This window comes from Pollachius pollachius (genome assembly GCF_949987615.1).
Source record: "Pollachius pollachius genome assembly, chromosome: 5".
NCBI classification, from domain to species: domain Eukaryota; kingdom Metazoa; phylum Chordata; class Actinopteri; order Gadiformes; family Gadidae; genus Pollachius; species Pollachius pollachius.
This window is the reverse complement of record NC_136938.1, coordinates 19,761,708-19,774,491: the sequence shown is the minus strand read 5'-3', so window position 1 is coordinate 19,774,491 and position 12,784 is coordinate 19,761,708. Positions and strand designations below refer to the sequence as shown.

At 45.7% G+C, this 12,784-nt stretch overlaps 1 protein-coding gene across 1 annotated transcript in view; it reads left to right on the top strand.

Moving 5' to 3' along the window:
* LOC307076253 (spondin-1-like) overlaps positions 1-12,784 on the top strand; it is a gene marked incomplete at both ends in the record, with an annotated part of 48,255 nt that overhangs the window by 32,745 nt on the left and 2,726 nt on the right. Inside the window, 7 exons of the mRNA XM_079737186.1 lie at positions 981-1,045; positions 4,246-4,447; positions 6,541-6,681; positions 8,855-8,930; positions 9,340-9,522; positions 10,600-10,773; positions 12,068-12,235. Of these exons, the coding sequence (XP_079593312.1) occupies positions 981-1,045; positions 4,246-4,447; positions 6,541-6,681; positions 8,855-8,930; positions 9,340-9,522; positions 10,600-10,773; positions 12,068-12,235 (1,009 nt within the window). The remainder of the gene's footprint in view (positions 1-980; positions 1,046-4,245; positions 4,448-6,540; positions 6,682-8,854; positions 8,931-9,339; positions 9,523-10,599; positions 10,774-12,067; positions 12,236-12,784) is intronic.

Below are 12,784 nucleotides of genomic sequence, written 5' to 3'. Positions count from 1 at the left end.
GAAAAAAGACTTGTCACATTCAATATGGCTTATCTTGTTTCGCCTCTTATATAATTCGTAATAAGTGATAATGTCTTCCTGTGCTCCAAGGTGCTAGGCTAGCCTTTATTTCCAAAGATGTTCTCATTAGCCAAAGCCAAAACACATGTTATGTTATTACATTGTACCATCCCTGAGCTAATGATATTTTAGGTTTCAACAGAATTGCCACCAGAAGCTTTGTAAAAGATGAGCTACATACTGGTACTTAAATGAATGTGCAAAGCCGGCACGGAGTTGTACACCTGAAACACGGCAATTACTGTTTATTAGCACCAAGTGTTGTCATTTCCCCTCTCGTCAATGTTAATAATAGTACAGGGAGCAGGGGTAGCCAATGTCCATGTCAGAGACGGGCTACTTCAGGTTCAGGTGGTTTTTGGTGTTTTATATCATTTTGAACAAACCAAACGAACATAACATGTCATACACAATACTATAATTGTACTATTCTTTAATTTTCTGTAATATTAAGAAAAAAGCTACACGCATAATTACATGTATCGTGCCCATTTCAACTTCTATTGACCAACATATTGCCAAATGTTATGTATTCTGTACGCAATGAACATGGCTGTAAACCATCCTGTGTGTGTACGGTTAATTAAAGTTTTATTTATCTCTTACTGCTAATGGCTGAAAAGCAGCGGCTTTCTCCTTTGTTTAGCTTAATAACATGTTGTATTTAGAGAACGTAAAGGAGAACCTTGTGACTTTGTGTGTGTCTGTGTGTAAGTTTGTGTGGGTGTAGGTGTGTGTTTGTGTGTGTGTGTGTGTGTGCATGTGTGTGTGTGTGTGTGAGAGAGTGAATAGCAGACTGTGAAAGGAGTAGAATGTCTTCATTCGTTTGTTGCTTTTAAAGCTTGAGTTGATTGTCAGAGATGTGGGATGACATTGTTATTTCCTCTCTCCCTATCCATCTTTCTATGTCTCTCTACCAGGGTGATGAGGTCCTTACTGTCATCAAGATGAAGGCTCAGTGGCCAGCTTGGCAACCATTAAGTGTGTAAGTATAAGAAGTTACACACACACACACACACACACACACACACACACACACGCTTAATAAGGTACGGCTCCAAATGCTCTCATTATAGAAAAATAAAAATATATAACTCTAAAATAACATCCTTCGACCTGTTTATCTGGACCCAGCTGGAATGGGAAATATACCATACTCATGCTATAGTTGGTACTCTGAAGGACTTACACCCACTAGACTTATGTGTGGAACTATTATTTTTTACATAAAGAAACTAAAACATGAATCCAGATGGACTGGGCTCAGAATAGATAGCAAATGGTTGACGGTAGGAGCTATTTAAAACCTTTTCATTTAACAACATGACAACAGACAGATTTACGCATTCAAGTCTGAGATGGTGTAAAAATAAAATGACACATCTATTTAAGGAAGTCTAGCAGCCCTTTTGAACCCTCATTAAAAACACATTTCTGGATTGTTGATTGATTGAATTAATTGTGATTCTTTATTGGCAATTATCAAAGGGATCAAACACAATAAAGGACAAGAGCATATTAACATTGTGGTCCTCTGGATCAAATGGCCTTAAGAGGATAGGGTGAAAACAAAAGGCATAAGATGGGAAGTCTGACCAGGCAGAGGCTGATGCCTTCAGGGCAGAGTCAGAGATGTGACAACCTCTATCACACACATTAGAAGAGGTCGTCCCCAGCAATGACCCTCCAGAGAGCTGTTACACCGAAGACTAAACTACAGAAGGAAGGGAAAAAAGTGGAAAAATACTTTGAGCATAGCAGGAAAACAGTTCCTCTGTGCCTGTAAGACTCAGCAGGCCAGCTTGTCAGAGAGAGTGAAACTGTGTGAAAGTGTGTGTGAAAGAGAGACAGAGAGTGATAGAAAGGCAGAAAGACCAACCGACAGACAGACAGAGAAAAATAGACAGAGATATACAGCGAAAGAGTCACACAGAGAGAGAAATGCAGAGAGACAGGGAGAGGAAGGTAGAGAGACAGATACATAGAAACAGAGGGATATACATAGAGAGAGAGAAGGTACAGGGAGAGAGAGAGACAGGTAGAGACAGAGACATAGAGAGCGAAAACATAAACAGAAGAGAGAGAGACAGAGACAGAGAGACTGACAGACAGCGAAATACGGAGAGACATAGAGCAATGGAGAGAGACAGAGAAATCTATAGATAGCAACAGAGAGAGAGAGGGACAGACAGAGAGACAGACGGTTGAGGAACTTGTTGGTGTTATCTTCCATAGATGCTGGTGTAGCATGCGGCAGAATGGAGGAAATATCTCCCTGCAACTCATTTACATGTAGGCTATTTGCCAGATGAGGGCGACATGCGTAAACGATAAACGTTCTTGAATTGTGGGATCTTTCCACACATGGCCCTAATGAAGACCTGACTCCCAATCTTTCCTCCAACCATTTGGCAGCCTGTCAATCTGCCCTCTGGTTTGTCTTCCTCGGCTCATATTCTTTCTGTTGTGTGGCCCTGTGTCATTCTGGGTGCTGGCTCCTTATGACACCTATATCGACTGAGGCATCACATCCCCCCCTCACACACGGTCCAATCCACGCATACACACCCACAAACACACACATAAACACAGCCAAACGTACACACATACACACAATCACGCTCCACATCCACAAAGCTACACACACACACACACAAACACACACACACACACCATATAGATCCACACCTTTCACATAGAGCTCCACACACACAGACACACACACCACATACATGCCCACCTTTCACACACACACGCACGCACGCACGCACACACACACGCGCACACTCACACACACAGAAACACACACACACGCACACTCACACACACAGAAACACATGCACACACACAGAAACACATGCACACACACACACACACACACACACACACACACACACACACACACACACACACACACACAAACACACACCCAAACACACACACAGTCACTTGCATACATAACCTTGTTTGCCCCCCCGTCTACCCGCTTCCCCATGTTGGGCTGGGTATAACAAGACGAGTGTGTTGTGCTTTCCTTTGGTATCCCTGTTTGATTAGCAACATCAATCCCGCCCAACAACTTAGCTAGACGATGAGGTGCTTGTCAGCAGCATGACATAAGGGCTTTTTGATGACAAGTGCGCTGCTATTAATAAGCTTTACGGGCCTGCTGTCTGCCGATTGGCTGCTTTCGCAGTACTTTTGTTTCAATATGTCGGAGCGTGTGCGTGGGCATCTGTGTGCGTCTGTGTATAGGGGTGTTTGTGTGTGTATGGGTGTGTGTGTGTGTGTGTGTGTGCGTGTGTGTGTGTGTGTGTTGTGGGGCTCTAGGCATGGGATATTTTGGGGAGCTGCGCCATAAAACGATGAGCCAAAACACAGAGGGGCTATGGTTCAATGTCAGAGCGGATGTCATCGAGTCTACACCCGTACACACAGTAAAATGCTCTATAAAAACACTTTTAATGACCATTTATAATGGAGCATATAATATAAAATATGAAAAGAAACTGAATATAACTTTAGACTTTTTGATGCCAGAATTGCTGTTATATAATGCCTGTGTTATTTTACAATTTTACAAATATGTATATGATAAATTTGTGTTGGTCTGAAGTGATAAAGAGCCATTTAAGATTATTGTCTCGATGAATTGAATTAGTTAAAATAGCAAACCATCGGCTCAGAATGATTATTGTTCATCATTATTGATAATCTTCACAGTACTTCATTGGTCCCTAACTCGGTAAACAAGTCTATTTCTCAGTGGAATAACATTTAAACATTCAGAGTTAGCCAATATTATTCCACTACAGAATACAATAAGTTGTGTCGGGGTCCTGCATCACTCTGTCTGGATTTATTTAGAAATAATGACCGGCTTGCTGGTAATTATCCTGCATTTTACACAGTTTTAAAATGTCTTATTGCTTCCAATCCAATGTTTTGGGCGGTCCTACGGTTTGGACCATAGCATCCATAGCAGCGATCCCTCACCCAAAGCAGCAGTCAGAAATAAGACACGGCGCCGCAACGCCGCAAAGGACCAATCAGAATTGAGTATTCCTCAAAGCCACGTGACAAACTCGTAGACTGCGCTAGACACCGCCACAATAGCGATGCTGCAGCAGCTCTCCCAGCCGTTATATCTGTCAGCCACAGCTCCTCCCCTTCCTGTCCCCCAAGGAGGGCGGCGCCGTCGGCAGAGTTCTCGGTGGACCGGACGCGCCACCTCATGTCCTTCCTCACCATGATGGGACCCAGCCCGGACTGGAACGTGGGCCTGTCCGCCGAGGACCTCTGCACCAAGGAGTGTGGCTGGGTCCAGAGGGTGGTCCAGGACCTCATCCCCTGGGACGCGGGCACCGACAGTGGGGTCAGCTACGAGGTGGGCGTCCCCTTTCACGGAGCGTTGACGTCCTGCCCAGGCAGTCGGCAGTGTCTCCCGTGCGTGGCATGTTTCTTTTTCTGCTTTGCATAAGCGAGGCTTGTCATTGGCTGTTTGCTGAACCGTAACGAATAAAGATGTCATGTTAATTGTAATAGATGGTGTCGGATTAGATCAAAACTCACCTCATGTGAGAACGCGCGCGCGTGCGTGCGTGTGTGTGTGTTTGTCTGTGTGTGTGTGTGTGTGTGTGTGTGTGTGTGTGTGTGTGTGTGTGTGTCTGAATGTGTGCCTGTTTCTGTGTGTGTGTCTCTATATGTTCTGTCTGTGTGTGTGTGTGTGTGTGTGTGTGTCTGTGTGTGTGTGTCTATGTGTTTGTCTCTGTGTCTATGTGCGTGGGTCTGTGCGTGTGCCTGTTTCTGTCTGTGTGTGTGTGTCTATGTGTTCTGTCTGTGTGTGTGTGCGTCTACGTGTGTCCTGTCGGTGTGTATCTGTGTGTGTGTGCGTGTGTGTGATTGCGTGTGCCCCTGCCACTAATGCCTCAGAGGGACGGATGACATTTGCAGATACCAGTATTCTATGTGCGGTACAGACGGCGCATTCACACCCGGCCCCGGCACCAGTTATCTATCACCCTCCCGTCCTCTGCAACCGCCCATCGCTCTCTGCTCCGGCCGCGTTGACCTTCTCATTACACCCACGACCCCCCCCCCCCCCCCCCCCCCGAACCCAACACCAACGCCTCCCCCCTTAACCCTCACCCCTGTCCCTGTCGCCGCCCTCCCTCTTAAGCACGAAGCACACACCCCACTGTACACACCTCACCGTGTCCCTGGCTGTGTGGACAAGCACAGGCGCTCACACAGTACCTCACCCCTTCTCTCACCTCTCCCCTCTCTCGCCTCACCCCTAACCCTCCCCTTACCTCCAGCTGAGGACTTCTGTCTTCGAAAAAAAGCCTCCGGCCAGCAGTACTGAATGAGGTTGTGTCTGTGTGTGTGTGTGTGTGTGTGTGTGTGTGTGTGTGATTTTAAATCATATCACTGCAGCCGGAGGAACCGTTGGCTGATCCCCAGGGAATGACAGATAAACCCTATTATGCGTCCTTGCTTGTTTTGGCTGGCCCTAATTTATGTCAAACACACACACACACAAACCAACACGCAAACCCACTCAGGGACACAAACGCACGCAACTATACACAAATTAACATCTATACACACAGATGCACACCCCTACACATGTGCGCACACACACACTCACACACACATACACACAAACCCATCTAAACACACCAACCCACACAGGAACACAAACACACGCAACCATACACAAATGAACATCTGTACACACATATGCACACACATACACATGCGCACACACACACATACCCATGCGCACACACACACACACATCGAAACACACACAGAAACACACACACAGGTCCCTGAGCACACACACACATACACATCCCTAAGCACGCACACACACACACACGCACACACGCACACGCACGCACACACACGCACGCACGCACGCACACACACACACACACACACACACACACACACACACACACACACACACACACACACACACACACACACACACACACACACACACACACACATACACTTAACCACAGAAATAAACACAGAGGCTAGCTGCGTGGGTCTCAGCAGGAGGTTGAATGGATGGCTTGTGCCGGTGTCCTCCAGACGGCCCCTGGCTGTGGAGCCTCTATCAGCCCCCTCCCACTGGAAGACCTTTGCTGTTGACTAATAGAGGCGACCTGCCCACCCACCACAAACCGTCCCTGCTCGCCCAGCACTCTCCACATCAAAGCAGCCCCCGTTCCCTGACTTTGTGCCTCGTCCTTTGTGTTACTTTGTCCTTTTGTGTTGCTTTTTTTGTACGACTTTGGCTTGAACTTTTTTTTTTTTTTTTGAAAATCGTACACGTATCATTTTTCCGGGGAAAGTCGTTTGTTGTTGACATCAAACGCATAAGGAGGTGGTTGGTTGATGGTGTGTGCCTTCTATGCTCTTTATATTTTTCTTATTTTGGTTCCCTTCTCTCCCTCTCGTCTCCAGTCCCCTAACAAGCTCACCCAGGCCCCGGAGAAGATCCGTCCTCTGACCAGCCTGGACCATCCGCAGAGCCCCTTCTACGACCCCGAGGGCGGAGCCATCACTCCCGTGGCCCGCGTGGTGGTGGAGCGCATCGCCAGGAAGGTCTGCCCGCCTCCACGCCTCCTCTGTGTGTTCCCCTCACGTCCCGGCCGCTGTTCATGTTCCCATCACTCTGGAGTTCCCAGCGCTGAGTTACGGCTCTGAACGCCGAAGCATTAAACAAGCGGAGTGAGGGCCGCGGAGCTCGCTCTGAATGGAAACCACACAATGTGTTGTTTGAAGGAGCAGAAAAGATCTCCGATGTACTGTATGTAGGGCTGCGTTTGATTGGTCGGTTTCGTCGATTAGTCGATCGACTGAAGATGAATCGAAACTCATTTCAATAATCAATTATTAGGTTTAGATATGATCAATTTATTCATTGAGTAGAACTTACAAACATTTGTTGGATCCTTACAAAATGAATAGTTTAGTTTTTCTTGGGTGCTTTTCATATAAAGTAAGAACATTTAAGACATCATTTTGGACTGTGGTAACAATGCAATGGCATTTGCGGTGATTTATTACATTCTATAGACTGAAAAAAGTGGTTGTTAAATGAATAGCCTATCGTGACAATCCTAAGTCCTAGCCCTAGATGTTTTTGGAATTTTGGATAATTTGTCAGGGATATTATAGTGCGGAGCCGAGTATCCACGTCATTAAAAAGGGGTGAGGACAAGGCTGGGGGGGGGGGGGGGGGGATCTTCTATCTAAAATGGCTCAGAGAGTTATTGTAGCCGAGAAACACACAAAGAGGGAAAGGTAAGAAGACGGATGAGGGGAGCGCAGGGAGACACTATCTGGTCCGAGGCCGTGACATGTCGCCCAAAGTGCAATCCCCCCCCCCCCCGCTATAACAACATTAAGTGCAGCACAAAACAGCAGGGCTTTCAAATACCTTCCCACTTTGTTATTCAAAAAACACGGTAAGACTTTGCCCTCAGCCACTCTATCTGCCTCCTTCTCCTCCACCTGCCTCTTCCTCCTTAAAATGGAAGAGGGGCGCCATTACACAGCGCGTCTCTTAGATGTTGCTCTCTCTCTCTCTTCCCTCCACTGCCGGGCCACGGCAGCGGTGAATTCTCCCTCCCACTATCTGCTCTCCCTCCCACACGGCTCTTATCTCCCTCGTCTCCTTTGTTGGAGTGGCTGTGTGTGTGTTTTTGAATATAGTTTTTTTTTTTCCTCCCTCTACAAGCCCTGAAGCACCTGGGCACGTCTATCTTCAACCGGTGAACTCTTAACTGTGCTCCGTTGGCCCTCCCGTTGCCCCCCACCCCGGCCTGCACCCTCACCCCTCCTTATTACCGCGCTGTGTTGTCAAAAGTAGATTAACAGCCCTGCCGAACTGGAATTGCTATATGGCCGGCCGTTGAACGCTTCAAAGCGAGCGTAAACAGACAGCACCCACCGGACCTCATCTCCGATGCCCGTTGTAATCTCTCCCTTCCCGTCGGATCGATTGACACATAGATTGCTGACAGTTGTGCCCCCTCTAGAGGAGGTATGGTGGATGGATACACGGGCTGTAGCGGAGGAGCTGGGACTCAACGGTAAAGTAGTCCGTCCGTCCCATACTGCGGTAATGGCTGCACTTACACCAAATCAATGGATTGAATAAAAGCCCACCCAAGACAGTAATTACAGACACGCTGCTGCTCTAAGATAGCGAGTGGATGCATAGCAGCTGTTCCTCCTGCTCCTCAGCCTCTCTCTCAGCTTCGGTCTTCCTTCCTCCAGGGATTGCCCAGAGGAGCAGAACGCAAACACATTTCCATTCCCCCACTGAGTATAAATATAGTATACACACATAGGAACCGTTATGAATGGCTATTTCCGAGTTTCAGGGAAACATAACAGGAAGGAAAGTGCTGCTTTATTTGTAGGGAACAAAGAATGACTATTATGCTGCACAGGCTGTGCTTTAATATGGTCTACTGTAGTAATATCGGTTATTTGAAGGAGGTTGAGGTTTTGTACATGCAGCTACAGCTCATCAGGGATGAAATAGAATACATATTGCTGAGTTGTTTCTATAGATATAAATTAAAGATTTTACCTGATTCTCTCTCTCTCTGTCTCTCTTTCTCTGTCTGTCTGTCTGTCTGTCTGTCTGTCTGTCTGTCTGTCTGTCTGTCTGTCTGTCTGTCTCTCTCTCTCTCTCTCTCTCTCAAGAGCTAAGTGAGTGGTGTAGATTTGCAACATCAGGCTGTGTGTGTGTGTGTTTCTCCAGGGCGAGCAGTGCAACATTGTACCAGATAATGTGGACGACATTGTGGCAGATATTGCCCAGGAGGAGAAAGAAGAAGGTCTGAATCACTGGTCCTTCCTCAGCCCTCTTCCACTCTCACTCTATTCATCCACCCCCCCAGTCACTCCAGACCCTTATCCTTTCATCTCCGGCTGATTCATTCTCGCTCAGTTTTTTTTTTCTTAAGCCCTACAATAACCGTAGTTTCTAACAGCCACGCACAATACTTCATCTCTTTCACTCTCTATCTCTCTTTCTCTCACGCTCTGTTTTCTGAAACCCTCCAAACTTCATATTTGACAATAGCAATGTTCAAACATCAATCTCTCGCTCTCTATCTTTTTTCTTAAACTTTAGGACAATCGTGTTTGACAACAAAAATGAATCCCTCTCTCTGTCTCTCGCTCTCTCCCTCCTCTCCCTCTCCCTCTCTCGCTCATATCTCTAAACCTCGTCCGCCCCGGCAGACGACACCCCGGAGACCTGCATCTACTCTAACTGGTCCCCGTGGTCGGCATGCAGCTCGGCCACCTGTGAGAAGGGCAAGCGGATGAGGCAGAGAATGCTGAAGGCCCAGCTGGACCTCAGCGTGCCCTGCCCACACACCCAGGACTTTGAGCCCTGCATGGGGCCGGGCTGCAGCGATGAGGGTGAGGGCCCGGGGGGGGGGGGGGTGATCTGGGAGTTGTCAATCATGTTCATAACAATCATGTTCATGTCTTTTGTAATGACATAACATCGTCAAGGCAATTTTTTTCTATGACAATGTCAAGGATAATTATCACTGTCGCTGTTGATGGATGGATTGCCCTTGGTGTGAATAGATTTTTTATTTGATCTGGTTAAACAAGCTAGAAACCAAAAGGGTCGTGGGATCTATAGATACGTTTATTGTGTAAGCAGGGCCAAAGTCTTTATTTTCTGGTTTGCACGAGCATGCGCTGATATTTTCTGATTTTAACAGCAGATTCTCTATTCTCTGTTTGAGTGGTTGTTGCATTTGTTAGCATTTCAGAGTTAATGTTTTGATTAATTAGCTGACACTCTTAAAGGTCAGAACTCTTTTCAAAATGAATGTTGGTGTCAGGAAAACAGAAAGCACCCATTGCTCATTTGTATATCAAGCACGTCTAAAGCTACTGGCATGGCAGTTTGAAACAATCAAACTTAACATTTTATTATGGTCCATGCACAGAATCCCTCATGAATTCAGTACCAAACAATATTCCTTACTTACTATATCTCTGTGTAGAAATGTCATGTGACTGGCAGTTATGTTGTGGATGTTGTTGCATGAAGCATATACAATGTTCAGCAGTGGCAATGATCAATAATCCTTATAAATGCATGAGACAGGGAAAGGTCTCACTGTAACTTTACATCATTCGTTGCCCTTTACAAAACTCTATAAATAATTTGTATGTCCGTCTATTTAAGGTAAGATGGAAATCTATCATTGACAACTACTAAACTAACTAAACTAACTAAACAATGATACTGTTAACACCCGAAACAACGCAAACTAAAAAATGGTTAACAGGTTAACTATTTATGTCAGCAGTGAGCAATGAGATTGATGTATGGATGAGTTTTCTGGGTCCCAGTTTGTCAGACATCACACAACTATCATCATTTTGGGTTGGCAATTTATTCTAGCCCTTGTTTTAATGTATATCTATGTATTTTCTCAAAAAAATACTGACACCCCTGGATGTGTCCTTCTCCAGCAGACGCGTCCACCTGCATGATGTCTGAGTGGATCACCTGGTCCCCGTGCAGTGTCTCCTGTGGTCAGGGCGTGCGTTCCCGGGAGCGCTACGTCAAGCAGTTCCCCGACAACGGCTCTGCCTGCTCCATGCCCACGGAGGAGACCGACAGCTGTGTTGTCAACCCAGAATGCAGTGAGTTCCGCCATCTTTAACCCCCCCCCCCCCCTGATTATCTGCCAAAACTCTTTATTTTATTCAATGATAATCGGGTCTACAGTTTTTAGTAGGGGCCTGTGAATATAGAGTGGTGAGGGTGTTTGATTTTAACAGCTGATTACAGTGGTTTTAGTAAGGGCCAGGTATAAAGTGTGGTGATGGTGTTTGACTTTAACAGCTGATTACAGTGGCTTTATGGTGTGTTCCTGAATCCTCGAACGCCAGACTTCCGAGTCGAAAGTTGAAGATCGCCCAGCTTTCTTGCGGCATTTCTCGAAGGCACAACCCCTTTTTGTCTTCATCTTTCGAAAGTCTGAGAGTAGACCGAGACCAGTGATGACGCTCTCAACAAAATGGTTGCGCCCGTGAAGAGATTTTTTTTTTTGTATTTGTACCACGTAGGTCATTTTAATGTTGATTTTAAATGCTCTTACACACTTGATTACAATGCTACTTTATTCCGGTCACCAATTTATACATTGCAGGGTCTTGCTGTGCGGGCAATATAATGTAAAGTGTGTTTGTTTTCAGGCTGGTTTGCTAAAGAGGCTAATGTAGCTAACAATAAACATCCACTAGCTAATTTCATGCCACAATCACAAAGACGAACAGGAACGCTATGAATGCTCCGAGACCGGAAGTGACGTCAAACGTGCAACTTGGAAGGCTGGCGTCCGAGGATTCAGGATTTAGCACACCATTAGTAAGGGCCAGGTATAAAAAGTGGTGACGGTGTTTGATAATTTATTTATTTAATTAATTTATTTATGATTTAATAACTGGTTTTATTAGGAACCAAGGTATATAGAGTGCTGAGTGTGTGTGTTTTTAACAGCTGATTACAGCGCTTTAGTAGGGATCATGGTATGTAGAGTGGTTAGGTTGTTTGGCTCTGAGGCAAAAGGATCTGGGTTCAAACCCCAATGTCTGCAGTCAAACCTGTAGGCATCCTAAAACAAGATACAATACACATACTCATTCATGACGTATCTATAATTCTTAATGAATAAATGCTATATAGTCATTAACAGTACAGAACACAACTAGATAAGAAAACAAGGGGGTAAAATGAATTACTAAAATAAATGGAAACAGTTGAATGCTGAAATAGCATTTCAGTAATGCAAACAGCCACTACTTGATTACCTGGTTTGGAATCCTTATAATATAGTAACCTCCTACTCTAAATGAGCCGTACATAAATATCTAAAACCGAGCATGACTTCCAGCTAACAGTCCTTCTTACCCCCCCTAACCCCCCTCCTTCCAGGCCCCAGCAGTTGCCTGGTTACCGAGTGGGGCGAATGGGACGCCTGCAGCGCTACATGTGGCCTGGGGATGAAGAGGAGGGAGCGCATGGTGAAAATGCCCCCTGCTGATGGATCTATCTGCAGCGCGGAGGTGCTGGAGGTGGAGAAGTGCATGATGCCAGAATGCCGTGAGTGATGACATCGTCACCAGCCACTCCCACATCCCCTCCATCACTCTGATGAAACCTCGCTCACCTAACTCTAGCCAGTTAGCCGAATAGGTGGCTCTAGTGGGGAGGTTAGTTGGTCCCCCAACCGGATAAAATGATCTTCTGGTTCGAGGTCTACCTAGTGTAGAGTAAGACGCCTTGACCCCTACCTGCTCTTTCATTTCATGGTAGCACTTTACAATAAGGGTACATTAATTAACCATTCATTAGGTGACATTATACCACCAGGTGTGAGTGTGATTAGCCGCTATAAGCCGTTTTAGTTTACAGCACACCTGGTGGTATAATATCTCATCTTTAACATTAGTTAATGCAGTAATAAGCATTATTATATAGCATTAGCGTTACCTTGAAGTTTGGGATGGGATAAAGGTAAGGGGGTTAAACCTAACCCTAACCCTATTAAATAATGTATAAAATGAACACCATAACTTCATAACCTTAGTTGACATCCAATTCAACACAACTTTATTAATTCCACTTTGGGCAATTAGTTACGAGCAGGCT